Raw genomic sequence first — 23,951 nt, forward strand, 5'->3', positions numbered from 1 at the left:
CATGCACATCACTATACCTTCTTTCCACCCCAGCCTCGGGAGCACCTAGCCCTGCCCCTCAGGCATATTTTTGTTTTAAATAATCTCACAATCAAAAACGTAGTTTTAAACTGAAGTTTAGTTCATATCAGTGGAAAGAAGTGTACTGAAAAATCATGTATTCGTGAATGTTCTGTACAATACTGTAGCTGTACAGTATTGTAGGGATAAATGAACTAGTTCATGTGTTATACAGCACAGCTGAAGGATTATGGACAGTGCAACCAGAATGGTTCCTGATCAGAGGCACCTCACAACTGACCAGCAAACCTGTTGATGGCTAAAGCCAACCCATCAGTACCCAGAGCACCTACTAATAGAGCCTTCTACCAACTTTATCACTGGTAAGAGCATCTAAGAATTTACCTCTGTTTGCTTTTAGCATCCACAGAGGTTGAAGAAATTCTGTCAATTGGAGAGCCAAATCCTGGGAAGCTTCTTTTCTTCTTGGTCTCAGTCACCTCGTTCTCCAGAGACACCAAGTCATCAAGAAGGAACAGTTTGTCTGCCAGGTCGGTGGCTGACTTCTCTTCACTGGCAATGGGAGGTGCTCCCATGCCCAGAGCAGCAGAAGGCTCCAAAGGCTGCAAAAGAAAGCAATAAAGTGTGCTGGCTGCTCAGGTTCCAGAAAAAACATCTCAACCAGTGTCACAGCAGCAGTCCTGCAAATACACTGGGACACTGAAATTGGGACCTTCTGTGAAATGTGGCCATTTTCCCCTGAAAGGATTTTGCCCTCAAAGTCTGGAAATTAATTTTTTTTATAGAATTGGACTTGCTTTCATTATTGCAAGAAATATCAAAATTTATTGCTTCACAAAGCCTATTTTTGCAGGTCATCCCACTATCCTTATCTCAGCACTGTGATTAGTATCCTTATAGCATGAGCTGAGTGGTTTAATACTTCTAAAAAATGCAATCACCATTACCCAACTCCAACATCTACCCTGATAGTTTTCAGGAAACTGATTTTTGTTTTTTAAATGAATGCTAATAAGTAGTAATTAAAACTTATACAGAATTTTCCATCCAAATACGACAAATTAATTAATAGTTATGCAAAACATATCCCAAAATAAACTTGCTCAGCACTGACATTTAAAGAATTTATGCAGTAACAGTACACGGGGAGGAGGAAAGGAAAGAACAGTATGTTGAGTGGACGCAACAGTTTGAACCTTAGTTACAACATTAGGCTTAACACCATTTCAAAACCAAACTCTACTTTGTTATCAGAATAGCTGAGAATATTGGGGTCTATCAAGAGAGAAATTAAACAAACCAAAGTTAAATATTTGCTTTACATAGAACAGAAAAATACAGTGCAGCAGCTAGTCTGCAAAAGCAAGCTCAAATCATTCTGTCTTCAGATAAAATGTTTGCCTTCTTGCTCCACTTGATCTTCACAGAATTAGATAAAAAAAAATTATAACTTATGCCTTGAAACAGGTTTTATTCTATTAGAAGCACACCACTATCTTTCTTATTCATACACAGTGGTTTTAGTGCAAATGTAAAGAGGCGTCACATGGGTGATGCAATGTGCCTGTCTACTGTGGTCCACACCGCAGCTGAGTGGGGATGTTTCCCACCACTTGATGGGTGGCATAAGCAGTGATGGAGTGTATAAAACTGTGACCTTTATATGAGAAGGAGTACATGTCCACAATGATCACACAAATGATGTAGCACTGTTGATACTTTTGTAAAGGATCTCACATTGTCCTCTGACTCTACTTTTTATGAGCCTCAAGTACACAGAGCAACACTTTCTGTTTTTTTTCAGGGTTATAAAACTTTTATATAAGCTTGCAACAATATAAGGTCTTTAAAAAAGACTCAACTCTCCCTTTCGGTTAGTGGGGATACCTATCTAGAATAACACTTGAAACTAGAAGGTCAAAAATAGCCTCTGCTCTTGACTACTTTGCAGTCCCACTTACTTTGTCTTAAAAAGATATAATAGAATTGTAAGAAGTAAGGAGATAGCTAAAGCAGTCATCAGAAGTAGAAAAGAGTTTTCCTATGGTGAACCACTGAACCAAATACAACTTCAGAGATAAGCAGAGATGAGAGTGGGGTGCAGAGATACAATGGATTTATAAAGTTATGAACATCAATGAGGTGAATAAAGACTGGTAATTTTTTTCCTCAAGAAGAAGAGCTCCTCAGTCCACCCAGGGAAGTCACCAGATGGTGGATTTAAAATAAATATAAGGAGTTACTTTTTAAACACAGCCTGTAGATGAAGGGGAGTGCTTTGCCAAAGGACGTCATAGATACTGAGATTTTAAACTCTTTCAAAGACAAATTCTGGCCCATCAGCAGCTAAAACATGCCCTGGTCCAGTGCAAGGCTCTAGATCAAGAAGCGTCCAAAGACGTTCTGTTCTTATATTCTTTTCACAAAAATCTACCACTGATATAGACACAATACCAGGTCTCTGTGGCACCAGAACAGCAGCTGCTGCAGTGCTTTTGTATAGTCAGGAGTCAGGACATGCTTATGTGAAGACAGAGAGCAAGGTAGAAGGATCCAGCAGTATTCTTCAGTACGCATCTAATTTTAAACCTATATAAAGGCCCTACAGCGAAACAGTGCTACTTTGACTAAACTTTTAGATACTTGATTTTTTTTTTTTTCATGGCATTACATAAATATGTTTCCTGCCAAATCTGGCATATGTCAAGTTGACTAAAAATAGAGAATGCAGGAGAAGTATTTTCAGGTGTAACCCCTGCATGTCATCTTGGATGAAACATGAGACAACTCTCCCATTTCATCTGCTGCTTTCCTTCTCAAGCTCAGGCAAGTGACTTGGCTCCTTCCCCCTCCTGGTCTATTCTGTCTCCTTTAATTTGTAACTTTTGTGCAAGTGATCTCCTCTCGGGGATCTCCTTATGGCTTCTGGAAGCTGCAGCCTTCTCATGCTATTATTTGTCTTTAAGAAGAATTACACTTCCCCTTCAGTGTTAGAGGAGTTCACATTCCCCCCTGCCATCACCTCCTTCCCCTCTTCAGGAAGTTCTCTATCCACTGGACAATGTTTTAATACACAGGAGATCCCATGGTGTTTCAGGAGAGGTTGTGAGAATTTGGATGGAACTTCATTCTGTCTGTCCTCCCAGAGCCATGCAATTTGCATCTTTCTTCACTGGGCTCCTCTTCTGCCCTTGCAGAGTCAATATTCTCCAACACTATTTAGGTACTTTGGTGTCTTCCACACTCTGTGGCCAAAAACACCCAAGGGAGAGCAGTTACATGACAACCACCAGAAACATTCACCTACCTCTGGGGCTGCCTCGGCAAGGAGCACTGAGCTAGAGTGCCACCACAGCAGGGCAATCACAAGGGCCAAATGCACCACCACAAGCTGGAACTGCAGCATCTGCAAAGGAGAACAGTCTGTTAATGACTCCACAGCTATGTTCCCTCAGGAATCTTGCTCTAAAGGCCTTAAAGAAGTAAAAACAAAGGGAGACTCTCTTCCTGTGGCTGTAATTTTTTTTTTAACCAACAGTCACTGCATAAACCCCAGCAACCAGATAGTGTCAGCTGAATGCTCTTCACCTTCCCATGAAGAATCAGCTCCCTCTTCTGCTCCTTTACAGCCCTGCAAATCTTTTGATTCCTTTCTGCACAGTGGGGCAGTCCTTGCAGCAGCAGCTGTGATGAATGCAAACTTGTGTTAAAACCAGGTGAACTAGATGCTCATTTGTCAGCAGGGAGACTTTGGCTGGTAGGTTGACCAGGTTGACCCTGACCTCTCCACATGCTGGAGAGGTGCTTAAAGCTGTGACAGCAATCACATACCTCTCCAGCAGCATTTTGAAAGCAAGGCTGCATTTCACTAGTCCTCTAACATGACCTAAGGGTAGCCACAACTTCCAAGGGAATCCTGGAATAAAACTGTCCAGTTGACACACCTGGGAAAAGCTTTGTGAGGGTTGGGATTGTGAAGCTCCTTGCTCCAGGGATTGTCTTGGGCCATGGGTTTAGCCTACGTTGTTTAAGCCCTTGTTTGGATCTAGCTCTTAAAACCTGATGTGCCTCCAACTGACTCAGGTGGGAATATTTTAGCTGATGCTAATAAGAACTAGGCTGGAGCCTCTAGTGCCAAAAGCATCTGTTAATTTCCTGATTTCTCTGTCTCCAGGTCCTGCCCCAGAGTATAACTCAAATCTGATTCTGCCATTCTTTGCTGAATCTCCACTTGGCAAAAGCAGAAATGGAAAGGGTGTATAAATACGTTTATATAATGCATAATGGTTGTTTTATCCTTTGTGTAGAAAATTTCTCATTAGATCAGGCAGCAAACACATGGTAAAACACTGGTTTTTACTTTTTCCCCACACTACAAAAGAGTAAAACCTCAAAAGCATTTGGAGTCCATTTTTAAAAAGATATAACACTTGCAGCAAACTCAAAACTCTGTTTCTCGCTTAGCTTCTTCAAAACATTTTACACGTGCTTCTGTTATTTGGTTACCCTATTTTCTATATATATATACTTATTTTTTTAATGTGGTACATGAGGGATCAGCAGTTAGGAAAAAAGCTGGTGATTACTCTGTAGGGGTGAGGCAGACTTAGTTCACTGGAATCAAAGGATAAAGTTAGAGTAGTAAATCAGGCAGTACCACTGTTTCTCAGTCTGATAGCAACAGCCACTGCTTGACATAAACACAAGGGTCTGACTGGGTGTTTCTAAAGCTGTGACCCTCTACAATGTATATTTTTGTATGTGGGTGTGCATTGAAATTTGAAGTAGCAGTCTACTACCTTCACAGGTAACCACATCCTGATTATTTGGATACAGAGATGTAAAAATAAATGGCAAGGTTAAAAACACATGTTTATTATGATTTAAGATCTATGCTGGTATTCATTCAACCCAAAGACCAAAGAGCTAAAAATAGCAACTGGTACGCTAATCAAAATAAACACTAAGGCACCTGCAACACAAAAGACATTTGATTAACTGGTCAGAACTTGCCGCCAGTGAAATTAGAAGCAGAGGAAATTGTAAGGACTTAAAGCTTGGCTCTAGTTCCCATGGGAAGGAGCAGCTAAGAGTCAGTGTCACTGACTGAAAAGGGAGCAAAACTTCAGTCCAGCAAGACCCTGTTTTACTGATTTTCATGCAGCAATGGGACCAAGGCAGGAGAAGGAAGCAGGGTTGTTGTAGGGGAGCAGTTTAGTTCCAGAAAAATATTTGCAAAACTAATGGTGCAATGAGGATTATGTAAATATAATTAAAATCTTACTTTCTTCTGCCAGTTTGGGACTTAGCTTTCCACCTTCAGCCATGGCATAGGACCTTAGTTGTTAAAAGCAGTTGTTAGTTTTTCTCCTTGAGCTCATCTGTTGTAATTGGGTAAGCAGAGCCCTCCTGCTGAAATAGGGTTTTCCCAGCCGTGCACTGGCTACTGCTTCACCCCCTCCAAATTTTACCTTGATACATTCCAAGAGAGACCTTAAGTGAGGATTTACAGTATTTCTTACTGATTGAGAATAAGCAAAGCTCTGACAAGCCTTTGCAAGACACGCCCCTTACTATATGTACTGAATTTCCATCCTTCCAGAAAATTCTTCACCACTAATTTCACAGAGCTAGGTCAGGGGATTGGGGTATAATGCCATGTCTTTATTGTCTCAGGGTCTGTTGTTATCTGACTGAAAATATGGTTTACCCTTCTCTAAATGTAATTGCAAGTCTGAAATTCAGACATATTTATGTGTCTCAGTGATACTTCAGCTTAAAATGTGTCAAAACTAAAATTCCTCATATAATTAGGTAACTTTGTTGCAGGTCCAATTAAAATAAAATTAAAGATAAAAGAGAGAACATTATTCTACCTTATCAAAGCAGGATAAACATACAAAACTTTTACTTAGGAATCTGTAAAGAGCCATTTTCCAAGGAAAGATCACAAGAAAGCAAAACACTTTACCAAACAGAAACTGTTAAGTCTCCAACATCCAACCAAAGGACTTAAAAGATGTTTTTCTTTTAAAGAAAAAAACAAAAACCAAAATGACATCCTGAAGATAAGTGGGCTGAACAAACTGCAGACAGAATGCAATTCATCACCAAGCTCCAAACCCATTGCCTGTCAAAAACGGAAACAGCTATCATTGTTCTTACCCATTTGAACTATCATATTTCACATTACTGTGGAGATTACTCTGCAAGCATAAATTACAAGGGCCTTATTTTTCTTACTGGCCTGTTAGCAAGAGAACCGAGGCAAGACATCATGCCTTGCACCGTAATCTTTCACTTCAGCTGCCACTATATTGATGACAGTGCTCTGCTTGGTGCTGCAGCACCAACACAGGATGTGTCCGAGCTCACCTGCAAACGAGGACTTTGCTCCTCCAATGAGCACCTTGTGGCTGAGCAGAGAATCCCTTGAGGTTTGGTCCTGGATGCTCCCAAACTGATCTGATGTAAAGCCAAGGCATGACTGTCCCATAGGCACTGGGAAGCTCCTGGCAGTGCCTTTTAGGCCTCCAGTCCTTCTGTTATATGAACACTGGACTAGTACTGGTAAACCTCCATCAGCTGTTAGTTGTGAATGTAGATTCCATCCAGCTGGGGGAATCACAAGCTGTGTCTCCAAGCCAGTTACTGGGGTATTTTGTTGCTGCTCTAGTGCCACAAAATAGAATATTGACTGCTGCTACCTATCTCAATCAAATGTACCACTGAATACTAACATTGGCCTCATTAGCCTCAGCGTGCATACTGACAGGAATACGCCTTGTCCAAAAAAATTAAGATGGATGATTATCTTACCAAAAGAACAACTTAAATGTAGTTTGTGTGAAGCTCTAAGAATAAGTCTGCTAGTGCTGGAACAAATTTGCATTACTTTTGAAAGTTGTAGGGCAAATCCTCTGATCATATATATTATCACAAAGCCAAAAATGTGCCCACATCAGCAGTTCTAGTGATTTCAGAAACTGCTAAGGGCCCCTGTGTATCTCAGGTGCAATTTCATAGTCATGTAAATGTCAAGGAAAAGGCAGAAAAATCAAAACAAATCCCATCCTCAGGAAAAAAAAAAAAAAAAAAAAAGCAGAGCCCAAAACTAGGTTAGAGTGGTGGTTTTGTTGTCATTCCACAGATGAGATATGGAACACTTCTCACATACCTCTTTCTAAAAGATACTGAAGCAAGACATTGAAGCATGGGACTTGCATGGCAAAATGAAATGTAAGCTGCCAGTGTCAGGCCCTTATGTTATTAATAATGTGTTTCCTGGGGTAGGTGTAGATTTTTAAACAATGCCATATATTTTATTAGCTGTTCCAATGTGATTTCCCTTCAATTTCAGTTTCCTGACTGTGTAGATAAATAGATGCAGGTAGGTTTCATCTGATGGAACCAGAGGGAATTTAAAATTCATAAACTTATGCAAGAGGTGCCTGACTAGTTATTTTGAGATAAGGCCTAGGTATTTTTGTGTCCCAAATGAAAATTCTGGTCACACAGTATTTCAAGGCCAAGGATGTTCCATTTTCTGAAAATGAAGTTCCTTAAAGGTTTCTCAAGAAGGCACTCAAAATTACTCATTGCTTTTCATAGCCTTCATTTTAATAACTCCATTCCCTGTAACATGATTTCTAGTGTTGGGTCCTGACATGTTTTTATATCACCACTATAGTCACCTTTGCCTGTTTGATAGCTGTGCTTTTGCTCGGAGGATGCTCAAGTAGACAATTGTTCCTACCATTTGTATTCTGATAAAACAGATTCAGTCATGGCTTAGTCCCTGCAGGGCTTGACTGGACTCTGCACTGACCCTGCCCACACAAGATGCAATGTTTGTGGGAGCAGCACACACATCACGCGGCTCATGTGGAGAAAGGATGGAAAGGTGCCCCTCTAATTTCCATGTGGAGTTCAAGAAGTGTCTAAATGAATAGAGCCATGTAAGGGTACCTTTGCTTAACAGACACAGGCATGATTCAGGAAAATTTAATCGACAAAGGTGGGCAAACACTTGTGGAAGACCCATCAGTCATGGTACTCATGTCTCCCTGTGGATAAAGGGCATGAAATCAAGTGGCTATAAAGAATGGAGGAGGACACTTCTCTTTATAATGGGCAGAAAGGACACAAGCTGGACATCTTTCTAAGCTGAGTACACTGTGCAATAAATCAATTTCTAGCAACGGATTTTAGAAATTAAAAACCCAAAATTCACATTAATACCATAAAAGTAGGAGACCATGACACAGGACACAAACAGAAGTGGTAAAGGCCATCTAGAAGCTGAGGGACTATTAAATAAGAAGGATGCTATGCAGAGTAAGAAAATACCTCTTAGTGGGAAAAACCTATTTTCACCTTTCCTCAGTAAGATAATTGAGTGAGCTGCAGTATTCCTGGTATGTACAATGGAAACCAAATTAGGCTATTCTTCATTGCCAACAAAGTTTCAACCCTATGCTATTTATACATGCCAGCTTTTCTTAACATTTCTAACTTGACATTCAGCTTTCTTCCTTCATCTTTAGCACAAGAACCAACAACTATTCATTGTTAGAGTGCCATCTTCAGCATTTAAAGCAAAAATAAGAAAGCTTTTTATCAATAAAAATCAAGAAATAGAAAGTGTTTTCCTATATTAGAAAAATTATCTTCTTTCCTAACAGTATTGAAATGATAAGAAGAAGTTCATCACACCTAATATAAAGAGTGTATTAGCAAAATATGCTATCAATATAATAACAGACTATTTAATGTCTGGTAAAAAAATATCCTTCAAGATAAGCTCTTAAGAGAAAAGTATGGCACTGGAACACTTAATGAGATTCAAACATTCATGCTGATTTACTAGACAAACAAATTCTGTCAAGGGTGCTATTTGAAGAAAAAAGTCTCAGAGAATATGCATTGCAAATGAAAATTAGAGAGTAACCTGTTTTTCTGAGTTGACTAAGAAGAAAAGCTGCAATCACTTGCAAACTTTGCCAGGGTATATCAATAGAGCTCTCACAACTGTTGTATTGTTCAATTTTTTTAATTTGCTGTGTAAGAAGCCAGAAGACACACATTTCTCATTCATTCAACGAGTGAAAACAAAGCCCTCATCTGCTGAAATCAGTGTGGCAGGTATTTATAAATGCTGAAGAACACTTGGTCCAAACAGATATATTTTGCAGTTTTCCCATAATTTACACCATAGATCTGCTTGGTTTGAGCTGGGAATTTTTGCCTGTTTTTCCTCATGATGTTCAAAGTATTTTGCAAGGCAAGTAAGTTCAGTTGCATTTTGAATAGAGGTGAGCAGAGACAGATAAATGCAATAGTGGGCTTCCTGAGAGGATCAGTGGGCAGGGGCACAAGACGTCCTCTCAGCTCCTCAGCTTTCAGTGCAATCCCTGTGAGAGGGCAATAATTTCAAACTGAAAAAGCAAGTAAGGAAAGCTAAAGGCTTGTGCTTCAAAAAGTAGTGTATTCTGAACTTTACTGTAGCCTCTGGACATCTAAACCAACTGTTATTTGCATGTATTTACTTGTACAACTTCAGTGTGGGAGGAAAAAAACCCACTGTAATAGTTTTGAACTCAGAATGGAGAAATCACAATGACTATCACAGAAGCAGAGTCTGCCTTCATTTACAGTGGTACAAAGCTGAAATAGTCAGATCACTGGATAATGATAATTACTCTGTTAGTGTAGGAATATTTTTGCAGTTACACTATTTTTGCTGGAACGCAGCAGAATCTGGATCAACGTTTATCTAGTATGGGATATAATAAAACTCTTTAGCAGATTCATAAATTAAGGAGTTTTCCTGAATAATTTATCTCCTGTTTTACAATATATTACATGCAGCAAACGATATTTAGTAATGTGAAAGGACTGTTCTGTCATAGCTCTTCATCTTATTTGACAGTAACATATACAAAGGAAAATCCATAACAATAAACAGACAGCAGTTTACTGTAAAGCAAGCAAGAGCATGAAAGTAACTAGTCACTGTTGTAAGATGCACTGACACATTCTGTTTGAGTATTGGCTGATTAACTGAAATAAGTTCCCACTGAATACTATTAGTTCTGTTTTATTACAAAAAATACTAGGTGATAGGCACCTTATTATCTTAATCCCAAACTGGAAAAAGTAGCTGTGCTTTTCCCATCAGGCATGGGCATCTTTATACCTTGTGCATGTCTGTTAAGACAAAAAATTTGAGAAAAAATTAAGAGGAAGAAAACACAGAAGGGAAGAAAGCTTCTGTAAACAGAGTAGAAGACATAAAACATCCCAAACACATCTCTGTCCTACTCCTCTTACCTTGCATTGGATGCAAGCAATTCCAACCTTAATGGTCCTGCGATGTTCTTCCCTCTAACTTATCCCTAATGTTCAGCTTTCAGAGTTTTTATAGTCTCTGCTGTAGGCTACAAACTCCAATCCCTGCCTTTGCTTTCTCTTACATCATTTCTAAAGATTTTCCACTGATCCTTGCCCTAAACCTTTCTCTGTCCTGTACTCTCACACACATACTTGCCTCACATTCGTTATATTTTTTGCTGTGATCAAGATGATTAGATTATAATTAAAGGTCTAGTGTTTTGTTGTGGAATTTCTTTCCTTTTTTTTTTTTTTATTTCAAGATTCAGATAGCCACGGGAGTAGAAAGATTTTTAGCAGCATCACCATTCCTCTGAACTCTCACTTTTGTAAACTGCAGCACAGAAGCCTGATGTCCTGATTATTACTTTTTCTTTTGCCTTTTTCTTTTTAATTTTATTTCTTGAGGACATCAGAGGGCCTGCGTTAACTTCAGGAAGAAATTAGTGTATTTTTAGTAGAGCAATACTATTGTAAAGTAAGCATTAGAAAAGGAGTGTGTTTTGGAAACACAATTACAAGGACTTAAGTCTTTCAGATGCTTCATTTCAGTTATTGAAATGCAAAGCGTGAGCTATGAAGATGCCTATTTTTCCTAGGTAGTACAAGAGGACGTATTTCTTTCTCTGTTTGCCTCACTAGAGTAAGTCTGTATTCTTTTTTGCCCCTTTTTAAAATCTGAGTTTTTAATTGATTCATGCAGCATCTGGAGACCCATTTTGGGGTTTAAAATTCTAACATATGCAGACTCATTAAGAGTTAATTCAGAGTACCTTTATTCCCCAAATAGATAGGCACAGTACTTTCAAAATAGCTTTTACTCTGACTTGCCGAAAGCTCTTCCTACAAGCAATGGACAGTAAAGGGAAATTTCAAATGCAGCTTTGCAATATGTGGGGAAAAAATTGCCAACGAGGGAGCAAAAGCTTTGATTTCATCATCTGTCTTGATCACAGTGATTAGAGAAAAATGAGAGTTTAGTCATATTGAGGCAAAGCAAGTACTTCCATTCTATCCCTGGAAGTGTCCAAGGCCAGGCTGGATGGGGTTCTGGGTAGCCTGGTCTAATGGAAAGTGTCCCTGCCCATGGCAGGGGGGCTGGAAGGAGATGATCTTTAATGTCCCTTCCAACCCAAAGCCTTCTGTGTTTCACTACAGGCAGATATGGGAATATGGCCTAGAGTAGAGCTGCAGAAATGTTTTTGCCACATGAGCACCCACACCAGTGTCAGGCTGGAGCAAGCAGCTCCAGCAGGTTGAGACTTTTCCACTGCAGGGAGTAACAGAGCAGTGGTTACTTCCAGTGGCAGCTGCAGAAGTTCAGACGGGGCTCTGTGGATGCCAGAGCAGCAGCAGGATCAAAAGAGCAGAGCCAAACAACACCAGGCTGCTGAAACACAGCTAAAAATGGTGCTGCAGGAAGAGAACTGGACCATGGTCTGTTTTATAGTGCTACCTGCATTTAGATGGTGGCTTATGGCTAGAAGTCCAAGGACACAACAGTACTTGACTGATGTGTATAAAACAAGTGAGCAGGATCTCAGGGCAAAAAAAAAAGAAAAAAAAGAAAAAGAGAACCAGGATCTAACCACCAGGTATTATTAGATTTATGGGGTACCTTAGTTACATATACCCATGAGGTGCTGATGACCTGCAGTTCTAGGCACTGTTTCTTCTTATTTTTTTCTGTTGTAAAGACACATGGTGGCACTCACCAGCACTTACTCCTCTTGGGAGTTTTTACAGGTCCTAACTTCAGCTCTTTAAGCAGGATCTCTGTAGGACTCCATTCTGTCACCATGTTTGGGGCTGGTAGGAGACACGGGCTGTGCCACTGTGAGTAAGCTGACAACAGACAACTGAGTGCTCGTAGCTGAGGCATTTCAGTATTTCACAATACAGGGTGAAGTCTGGAGTCTCAGCCATCTAGAACTTAGCACCTCACAAGACCGAGTGGGAGAGTGGGCTGCAGAAAAAGCAGGAGAAGAAATGTAGCCATATTGTCATCTCCCATGGCTCCAAGCGGACGTCTAAGACCTGACATTAAAATTTTCTTTTATGCTGTCTTCTGATCAGCGATGCTATAGCAAAGCTCCAGCCATTTGGACCTACTGTGAGGCTGAGGTTCTTCCTTTTAGATAAGCATTACCCACTACTACCATTATTTCAAAAATTTATCACTGTATTATTCCTACAAACTCTAAGAGATTTCAGAAGTGGTTGCTGATACACACAACTATCATCAACTTTGACTGCAGGTACGAAAAACTCTGATCTGGGTAATCAGTCATCTTCATGGGCTGCTACTGGGACATATGTTACCAGCAAACAAAACAAAAGAAGAAATACTACTAATAAAAAAGAATAGTGTGTTAGAATATTAACATTTAATTTCCTGCTCTAAATTGACTTAGAGTTAGCAACAACTTACAGATACCTTTTTGACAGCTTCTAGTGAAGACTGCCAAGGAAGCCTCCCAGACAATGAAAAAGGTATACGGTGGTTACTATGCTGGCAGAGCATCCAAGGAACAGATATCCTCAACACTACTGTGGTTTAATTATACTTACAGTATAATTAAGTTAGGGCAGCCAAGCGTTTGGAAGAAACACTTATTGTCTTAACCATGAATGAATAAACAAACATAATTTGATTTTTCTCAACAATGAAAAAAAAAAAGAAAGAAAATTGGAGAAGGTAAGGACACAAGACATGAAGCTCTATTTGTCACCATCCAAGAGAAGGATAAACTTGCCTCCCTACTACCCTCCTGGTCTCACAGGTAATTTCTGTAAATCTTTCAACACTAGTTTGCACATCAGTTGAGCTGGCTCAGTGTTTTTCTTAAGAAGACAAGTTCTGATTCAGAGAGCAGGAGGTAGGAAGGGTTCACTCATGTAAGTGTTGAGCAATTTTGTTCTTCATCACCCTTATCTGTGGAAACTATATTTGAGGTTGTCAGACTTTGCCTTTAAAGTCTTAGGAATTGCACATGAATACACATGCTTGCTAGTTTTGCACTTTCAATCTTTTCCTTCTCCCACTAAAACATGTAGCAGTTCCATTACATCCCTGTGGTCTAAATCACAGAAGTTTCCTCGATGTGTCACTAATTTGTGCCATGGGAACTCTACCTTCCAGCCTCTTCAAATTGTGTAACCCTTTCCATTGACCACTGATTCTTCACACAACATCACTCATTTGTCACTTATAAATCAACATGAACTGTGCAGGGTCCAGCAGGTGTTATGGCCAAAGCACTAGACCTGTCCTTAGGAATTTTTGATTGAACGGGCATGGAGTAAAGACTTATGACTCGAGACATTCTGATTGCTGGGATATGAATACTAAACAGTGAGTGTGTCATCAGAAATTTCTGGCTTTAGCATGGGAAATAAACACCACATTGAAGTTAGAAAAGTAGACACTTCTTCCAGTTTTGAAAGGTTTTCCCCAAAATTCTAAGAAATAATCCAAGAGCTTTTTTTCATTTTCAAATAAAAAACTATACTTTTTAAAATAAAGAGCTGATCTCCACAAGTCAGGTGCTCAGCTGATACTGATTCAAATGGCTCTGAGATAAACAACTGAGATATTCCAAATTATGGTGGTTTCAATTTATTTTTGTTTCTTGAGACAATAAACTCTTCAGATAAAATTTGCCCAATTCTGACACCAGTGTAAAAGGGGACTATCATTCCACCATATTAATCAACACCCAGCATTTTATAGCCACATCACTGGTACAGGGAGAACAGCCAACATTACTTTTGTTCCATTTATGTGCATACCTTGTCTAGAGAAGGGGAAACATTTTAAAATAACCACCGCAGATTTTCTGTCAACACAGAAGAGAGAAATTCAGAAACCATGATGATTCCCACCTATATGCATGTAGATATACAGAGTGAGAGAGCAGATGACTCACTGTAAGACAAACTATGGAAAAGAGACCCTGTATTAACAATTTACATGCATGTTTGCCAGTAGAAGGTACATTCTACCTTGGAAGGAAAAACTATGTTAAGACAGCTATTTTTAAATCTGCAAGCTATCAAAGTAGGTTTTGCTGTGTCACTTCCATTTAAGATGACTCCTTGCAGCTAGGTAGATTCAGAGAAACAAAACCCACAAAGTGAAGGTAGCATACAACACTGAAGACAGTAACATTCTTCAGGAATGTTAAGCTTCCAAATCGCAGTTTCTATATATGTACTTTTTAAAAGTCCTTTGTGCTGGAATTATGTGCTTGTGATAGGTGCTGTGTCATGACATATGAATCCATGAAAAGCTCTCACAAAACGAAGCAAAAGTCCCAAAAAGGACAGTCTGTTGAAATGCAAGCTTTTCCCACAGCAGGCGTGCTATGATGCAGAAGGATGTGTTTGGAAATAAAAGACAGTTTATCTCTGGTGCCCATGCCATTGGCTCTCAGCCCAAGATGGACGTGAAGAATGAAGATGGCCAAGAAAGGCTACAGGACCTTTTGTGCTACAGACACAGTGGCCCACGAGCTAATGGACAAGAGGTAACAAAAACATATACAGATGTCTCAAAGTACCAAGCAAATGGTAATAATTCTGAGCCAATATCAGCCTGATACTGACTCAACTGGCAACACAGAAATGAAAATGAGTATGTTTCCATCCCCTCTAGCTATGCTCCTTGGAATCAGTGTTAAATACAAAGATAAACTGGGAACCAGCCCCACATTTCTGTGCTAAGAGGGAAGAAGAGTGGGAGCGGTGCTGATGTTTTCACGCTGTCTCCCTTGTCAAAGATGTGTGTGCCAATGTCACCTGTCACTGAAGTAAACTCTTTGTGGCCCATGAACCCTCGTGGCACAGTACACAAAGCACAGAGCAGTAGAGTGGGCACCTTGGCTGCAGAGCACACAATTCAGCTCCAGAGCCAAGTGCAGATGTGGCCATGTAGCACACACTGAATGTGTAGCAGCAGCTCAAATGTAGACATGCTCTCAAGAAGAAAACAACACATCTGCCCTGAAACGCTGTCCTCACCTCACACTTTTTTTTCACACAACTGTCCACTATTTTCTGTGCAGAGCTGAGAAGTACAGCAGAATTTCGTTTATTTGCATCAGGAGAAAATATACAGAAGAATTAAAGAAAGCAGGTAGTAAGCAAAATGATAACAGTCTGGGGAAAGTGAGTGATATTCTTCAATCAGATCAAGAGGTATGGAAGCTGGGCAGTGCCACACCACTCACAACATTACAGGATGCTGCAGGAAATCTCTCTGCCAGTTTCTTACCTGGCATGCAGGTAAAGGAAGATGAAGTCACAAGAAAGGAGGGGCTGGAAAACTGTTTCTCCCTGGAAAAAAAATCCAGCACCAAATTATGTTAATCGGGAAGGTTCTGTTCCTTCATTCCTGGTAAGGCCATCCCTGGGATGGTGGCTTGCACAGCAGCACCGTTCTGTGCGGGAAGCCAAACAGAGCAAGCTGTTATTGTAAACCTGGCACTTCAGAGAAATTTGTGCTGGCTGATTTGATTTGCTTCCCTGTTTTGCTCTGGTTTAAATGTACTTTTGGATCGGTTCCTTCAAGGGACAGCACAAGCCAAAGCTGTTATGGAAATGAAAGTCTCTGTTTTTTCTGAGAGTTAAAGATCTCATCACAGTTTGTAAATTCATCCTAATGCTTGAGCCAAATCCTGGTACATTACTTGTCTACTTCAACTCCTCTATCACTTCAACTGGACACACACCTGTCTCTGCAAGACTCTGCACCTTTCTGCAGTGACGCTGCAATTTGCTAAACAGCTGCAGCATCGCAACTGGATTCATCCAGGATAATCCAGTAATCATCCTGAATTACAGCACGAACATTAATCAGTCAATCATCGCCCTCTAGAGGTGGCCACACTGTGCGTGGAGCTGATTTGGGTTTGCTGCAAGTAAGCCATGACAGCCTGAGTGCTTCTGTTTTCAGCAGGAGGAAGGTGTTTGCTGGTTCGAGTGGATCCATGTACTGTTACAGGTACAAAGGACTGACTGCTGATTTCCAGCTCCACCACTGTTCCTTTCCTCTCTTACCGGGGAGGTCACCTATCTTGCAGCATTTTGGGTTCATGCAGTCTGTAGCCACGATACTGCAGAGAGGAGTGGAACATGTAGAGTGACAGATAATGGTATGACACAGCTATAATAGAAAGCAGTAAAGTAACCCCCAGACTAAACTGTTTTTGTTACAACTTGTTTTTTCACAAGCAATGTGCATAAACTGAACCAGTTGCACAACTGCATGAATTGATTGTCACCACACAAACTGGATGTGCTGGTATGAGAAAAGCATCAAGCCTTATGTATAACTACACTCTCTTATCTTTCCCATCAAGGGAACAGAAAAGAAGTTTTAAAGGGAAGAATATGAAGAGTGATGAATAGTAGGTAACCTGCCACATAATCAAGTGATGAATATACTGTTTCTGGTGTGCAAAGACCTTGTTTGAATAGGTATTTATTTAAGGAGAAACTGTTCTGTACAGAGACTTAGCACAAGATCCGGGAGGCAGGAACAGCACATGGCCACGTTTCCCCAGACACGTCCTTCCTCTTTTTTCCAGCTGGAAATTCTGTCTAGGTTGAATTTAACAATTTTTCACATTTTCTTCTGGCAGGCTGGCCAGATGTGGTGGCTTGCCTGCATATGGAGGGATTCTCCAGGTATCCATACATATGCATACAGACCATCTGTGCGTGAGCAGCCCCATACCTGAACATATACTTCTGTTGGCAAAATTTAATCAAAATAGAGGAGATGCCCAGGATCCTGGTAACCATTTCGTTTCAGACATTACTCTGGGATTCAGGAGAGCTGTGTTCTGTTACAGAGTGGAGCTCTGAAGACTGACTAGTGTAACTCCCCTCCTCAAAGCAGGGTCAACTAAAGCAACTTTGTCAGGGCTTTGAATACCTCCAAGGTTGGAGACTCCACAACCTCTCTAGGCAGCCTGTTCACTCTTCAGTCACTGCCATGGCTAAAAAAAAAAAATAAAAAAAAAAATCTGATGTTTAAATGTAATTTCCTGTATTCAGTTTGTGCTCATTGTCTCTCATACTTCCACTGCACACCACTGAAAAGACTCTGGCTCTGTCTTTCACTCCCCCATCGGGTGTTTATATGCTACTGACCTCCCTTATAAAACACTTTCAAACTTTGGTTATTTGACGTAGGTGTCATTTCATTTGTCCTTCATAGGTAAATATTATTCTGTCACCATGTGGCTGCTTATATTATAATATTCACTTCCATGTGGGCTTTTATAGCAGTCACTGTCCTGCTGCCCAGGTGTCTCAGATTTGGTTTAATTTATCCTTTCTTTAAGAGCTCACACACACATTATTCTACTACACTACAGGTCTAGAGACTGAGACAGAATACTGAGCACTGTATAATATCCTATGGCCAGGGGCTATAAAGTTCTGTGACATGAAAAATGCCCTTTCATCTTACTATTTTTTTTCCCCCCTCAGTGGCTGCTGTATTCTAACCTAGCCAAAAATCAGTTTTGATCCCATAAGGAACACAGGGCAGTGAACATTATCCAGTCCCTTCTGCGTGGAATTGAACAATTTGTCCTTGATTAGAACTGAGAAACCGACAACTTAGAAAACTCGAGGTCCCAACATTGCCAGCTTGTTCTTGCTGCAAGTTTCCTTGTCTGTCTCCGCATCATGCCAGCCACATGGCCAGACCCTTCCCCTCTGCAGGCTGAGGTCTGTCTTTTATGAGGATCTCTGCTCTGAAGCAAAATGGATTTCTTCATGGGTTTTTCTATCCCACTTGAAGTTATAGTGTCCAAGCCCCTTGGAAATAAACAGTGATTCATATATTTTCACAACACCTTCAGGGGCAAAGAAGCATAATGATCCCCTGCCAAATTTCAAAGCCTAGCTCTGGAAGTGCAGGTTTGTCACAACTTCTCACCATAACTCTTTCCCTGGTCATATGCAGCAGAAAGCAGGCTTGTGCCATGCAGCAGTAAGTCACTATAACTATAGACATTGCTGTTGGCACAATAATGAGCTGCATAAATCATCATTGATTCATGTGAGCAATATAATCCTCTGGGCTGCATTTACTCACACCAAGCTGGGCTATGTCCAAAAGCCACATACTGCCCTCCCTGCAATGTGGCTGCTCTCTGGAGCCTGTTCAGTACCTCTCCCTACCTGTCCCCTTGTCTTCACCTCCACTGTGGGCCTCTATATCTTACACAAGGACCTTAGAAGAAAGGACAAAACCACCTTCCTTGCACTTGCTCGGCCCATTTACCCCAGGTGTGAATCAACGGGGTCGCATGTGGAAAGAGGTTGGCCCTCTACCTCCATAAGTGCAGACATACTGCATTTGTGCTTACTTTACAATTAAACTTGGAACCACGGAGCAAGAACATAATACAGTTTCTTATGTAACCATATATTTATTTTGGTTACGTGCGGCTTCGAGACAAATCTAAAATGGTGCTGGACCGTGCTGCTGCCCTCAAAAGGAGTTTGTCAGCAGAGTAACAATAATGTTCTGCTTCTGAAAATGATGTGCTGGGCTTTATGGTCAGCTTTTAGGTTTGAATGCTTTTCTTCCACTTTGATATTTGAGCCCTCCCCTCAAAGCAAATCCTTCGAGCGTGCACATGGCTCTCCAAGCAATGGTCACGGAAGGACATAGACAAGCGCAAAAAAAAAAGATGCTGACGGCATCTGAAAGTGATTTGCAATCTCTGAGCCGCATGAGCTCAGTCACATTAACACTGTGATTTAAATACTGTGGACGGCTTTTCTGATGTTCTCCTAGAAATTTCTTATTGGAGTTATTAGGCATCCAAAATACATTTGAAACCAACCAGCCAGAGGAATGAAACGGAACAGATTACACTGACTAAGCACTCCAAGCCCTATCTCGCAGCCCCAAATCAAGCACATTGCCACCAAACACACAACTCCAGTGAGCAGTTAGAGAGGATCTGGAACTGGGGTACTGAACTGTATCAGGTCACAGAAGCTGCGATGTTGCATCACAAGAGGATCCTTCTGGGGTCTAAAGCACCTACACTCTCTTGCTTGTGCCACAGCAAGCCTGATTGTCTTTGGGAAAAAATGGCATTGTGAGGGTTTTGGTGCCTTGCACATCAGATGTCCTTAAGGTAAACATAATAGGAGTGGCTGACTTTTTTTACAAATGCTACAATAAAAATACAACTAATAAAAGTGCATGATAAATAACATGATCAGCATTTTAAACACAAAAAAAAAGAGGTGGGTTACTAAGGCTACTGCTGAAAAAGGAACAGACCCAGTACACTGCCATATATAACTCATCTCTGCTCGTCCAGTGGGGCAGAAACCATGCCCTGGGTGGTGCCATGCCTTGTCTGTCTGCCCACAGACATTACTGGGCACACAGCAATGCCACTGGTGTAAGTCCTGCTCCTTCAAAAAGCTCAGAGGGCTCCAGTGCTGTCAGGAGCAGATAATCTCTCCATGAAATGGGCACTAACTTGGTTCTCACTAGATCAAATAAAGAGTCAACAGCCAGAAAGAAAGAGCCAGCTACCAGCCATTCCTGTTTCTTCCCATCTGGCTGCTATTCAGCCAGGTTATAAGCGGAATAACTAATGTCAAGTCAATACTTTGATAGCAGAGAGTGCTGTCATTGCACTGAGGTCAGCAGAGCTATCTGTGATTGACACCAGTACAAACAAGAACAAAGCCTGGCTGCATAGACTGAACAGAGAGAAATGTCAGACCCTTTTTCTTCAAGGCATTTATTACACACAGCCATTACACAAAGTACCTCAATTCATCCCTTTTTTCCACCTGATCCTGCAAGTTCCTTGGACCAAAGGCTGTCTTTTATTATCCACTGATTTCCCACCCTCACCTCCATCTCAAGCAGGTCCCTCATCCTCCTGCCACACGACGTAATCAGCAAGCATCACCCCCTGGGAGCAGCCACGGTTAAGGAACAAAAACCTCCCCCTTCACCGGCTCTCTGCCCAGGCTCTGGAGCCTTCAGGCAGCTGGGCACACCAATCAGAGACTCCCCAGGTTGTTTTCTGGGCACTGTAGGAAACACCCCATGTCAGAAAGAGCCATTTGAGTCATACAAGCCACATGGTTAGAAAGGAGAAACCTCATCCTGGAGCTGACAGCGACTGACTGCAGGTGCTGCATTTGCTGCTCCTCACATATCCCAGATTTCGGGGTTTTAAAGTGATGTTATTAAAGCACCACAGGAGCGCAAACATCTGTGTGAACTGAGAACATATTCACCATACAGGCAGAGCAGAAGCTGTTTGACTATGTTGAAATTGTGTTCCTTGGTAGCCTTCTCATTTGTCACATGACTTGATACACTAAAAAAAAATCCCATATTGTGTTTTTACATTCTGGATCCATGACAATTGCTTTTCCTGCAGCAGACAATGATTTGTAAAGTGACTTTTCTTATTCCCAAACCACCCAAAATTTTGCAAATTGTTTTCCACGAATTAGAAGTGGGTTAGAAATAACCTTGGCTCAGGGACTGGCTCTGTTATGGGGCTTTTGCTTTTGTCAGCTAGCTGACAATTATTGCTAAATTGCTCTATTTTTACAGTAATATTTCCTTTAGAGTAAAACAGCAGTAGAAGCAGTATTATTTCCACTGCATACTCTGAAATAGGACTGGTTCCTGGGAACCAAAACTTATTACCATTTGATCGTAGGCATCCCTGTTTATTTTACATGGAAGTACATCCACAACCCCTCCAGTCCCAAGCACTGGGCTCACTGTGGGGGTACAGGGAGCAACTCCTTTTCTCCTCTGTGCTAGGAACTGCCATCAGGAATATATATCACACTTCAAAACAGACAGCCTTGCATGACCAAAACCCTAAAGCCTAATATCATGGAGTGGTTTGGGTTAAAATGGACCTTAAAGATCATGTAACTCTAACCTTCCTGACATGGGCAGAGAGAAGGGAGAACCCATGATGGGTGGGCTCAAATCTCAACTTTTCAGTTATCAGCCAAACATGCAGTGGATTGCACCACAGAGACTTCCTAGTTACAATTATCTTCATAATGAAAAATAATTATCCTTTCTAAAATAAAATTACCTCCCTAAAAACATTGATTCCAATCAATCACATAGACCAAAGTGACCTTTATCCCAACATTAATGATGGTTCAAAATGATAAGACCAGGAGTTCTCATATTCCAGGAACCCATCAGCTGAAACACCATGAAACGGTGAACACCGCTGTTCCCCGTAGCTTAGGGCTTGATTTGGACCCACAATGCAGAGTTTCAAATTGCAATACTTGACTCATATACCCAGGTCAGGAGCACTGATATTCAAGCTCACAGGGGCTGAGAAGCATCTTTATGTAAAACACTAGAACACAGATAGATCCAGAGCTGTCCTGTCCCTGCCCAGTTCTCTTCAGCCACATTCTGTTTGGAAGGGTGCAGGAACCCTGAACAAAAACATCCAAAGGAAGGTCAGCTCAGCCACTATCCTTTGCTCCACCTTTTACCTTTTCACTGCTCATCAACTCCTACACTCAGGGCTCGATTTTGCAGCACACTAGAGGTGGCAGCAACAGAGAAAGGAGGGAGATGCTACCCATCCTGTACCGACACAGCAGTAAATGATGGGCACTTCCCCATCTGCAAACTGACCTCCTTAGATTGACAACTGTGAGATGTCTCGATAAAGGATTAGATCCCATGTTTTCAAAGCTCTTGTTCCAGTAGCAAGGACCAAAATTTGGTGTCTTCTGAGTGCACTGAGGACCCAAGCACTAATATGCCTCAGTCGTTTCACTGGGCTTTTCAAACATCAGGAGATCAAATGTGCAAGATTAATGTTTCCAGAGAAACTGAAGAAGTGACTTAATGGCTCACTTAAAAATTTTACAGTATTTATCACTAACAGAGGAATCCAACAGTTTATTGAGGGGGGAGAAGGAAGAGTGGACAGGAAAAAATAAACGAGGAGAGGCATAAGACTATACTGTATTCCAAGCACACACAGTGGAAAATGCAAGTCAGTGCCAGCAACCTAACAATCCAAATTCTCTTTTTATGCACTGACCTCTTCTGAGAAAAAGAAAGAATTTAAAGGAGCGTAAATGATAATTGTACACAATTTGGAAGCAAACCTGAAAGTGTTGTCAGGAAAAATCACCCTTCTCGTTACAGAGTCATTAACACATTCCCTTCCCCTCCACCAGGGCAGAAGAAGTCACACCTAGAGAGGGAAGGGAGAATGCTCCTTACCTGCAATATACAGTTGGTCCTCAGCACAGCAAAAGGACAAATGTTAAATCTGAGCGGCAAAGATGGATTTCAGGATTGGTAGGATGGATGCACGTTGCTGGGAAAAGCCACTGTAGCACTCAGAGTGTTGGCACCCAGGTAGGAACAGGAGAGCATGTGAGGGCACCCAGGAGCTTTGTGGAGAGCATGTGAGGAGAACAAAGGTTACACGTAGGGTGGAGTTCCCAGCAAACCAGGTGCAGGTCATTTGTTTCTTCCCCTCCCACAGTGAACGACAAGCACTGCTTTGGGTACTGCCCTCCAAAGAGCTGGGAACTAAAAAAATTGTCCTAAATGCTATTTTAAAAAATCAAAATCTTCACCCCTTTTTCATGCTCCGGATGGCTGGGATACCAACAACAATTCACCAAAATACCAGCAGCTAGATCCACTGATAACATAGTTCTGTGCAGGGTTTATTTTTCCTTGTTCTTCATGCAACTAAGTCTCCACACACAGACTCTGCATAATACTTCTCCTTTCATTCTGTTCAAATACCTCTCCTTGGCCCCAGTGAAATAGAATTGCTGTTCATTTTGCACATGCACTTTACGCCACCTTTGTTTAGACACTTTTTCTGGCCAGCTTACACACTGATTGGGTCTAAATTGCACAGACAAACAGTATTGCAAAATTTGTCCCCAAAATTTCCAACAGAGGATATTCCTGTCTACCCCAACTTCGCATTTGGCCCATCTGCCACAGGCATTGCAGGGCTGAGGTAGTGTCACTATTATCAGCAATGAACTAAACATTCTTTAGCGCAGATGAAAATCCTGAGAAATTCACTAAAATCAACTGAGATATTCCAGATGAGGGAGGTATATGGCTCAACAGAAATAATGAAGCAGAAAACCTCAACAGATGCAGGAGATGTTGTCCAGATGGGTTAAGCAAGCCTGGTGTCTGCCAGGAGCACATCCCTTAACACCCATGCAAAAACCTTTTGTGCTGCAGCTTTAGCCCAGGACACTTATCTTGCTGTCACTGGCCCAAAACCACTGACTTTGTTGGCTCACGCTGACTTTCAGTGGGGGAAAGCTTGACCACTGATATTACCTGAGAAACTTGTGGGGGGGAAGTTCAAGAGGGGTACCCTGAGTACCCCTGCGAGTGACTCCAGAGCAAACCCCCTTGCTGGCTCAGAGGGCTGACTGCCAGGGGGAGGCTTGGGGCAGGAACACTGGGGCTGATCCCACTGGACAAG

The 23,951-nt window shown here is 41.3% G+C and overlaps 1 protein-coding gene across 1 annotated transcript in view; it reads right to left on the reverse strand.

Moving 5' to 3' along the window:
* Window positions 1-23,951, reverse strand: part of OSTN (osteocrin) — a 71,972-nt gene that overhangs the window by 4,127 nt on the left and 43,894 nt on the right. The window contains exons 2-3 of the mRNA XM_039385326.1: window positions 3,329-3,427; window positions 406-623 (exon numbers count right to left, since the gene is read on the reverse strand). Of these exons, the coding sequence (XP_039241260.1) occupies window positions 406-623; window positions 3,329-3,427 (317 nt within the window). The remainder of the gene's footprint in view (window positions 1-405; window positions 624-3,328; window positions 3,428-23,951) is intronic.

The sequence above is a fragment of the Pipra filicauda genome, unplaced genomic scaffold, assembly GCF_003945595.2.
Source record: "Pipra filicauda isolate LSUMZ 115617 unplaced genomic scaffold, ASM394559v2 scaffold404_size635056_pilon, whole genome shotgun sequence".
NCBI classification, from domain to species: Eukaryota; Metazoa; Chordata; class Aves; order Passeriformes; family Pipridae; genus Pipra; species Pipra filicauda.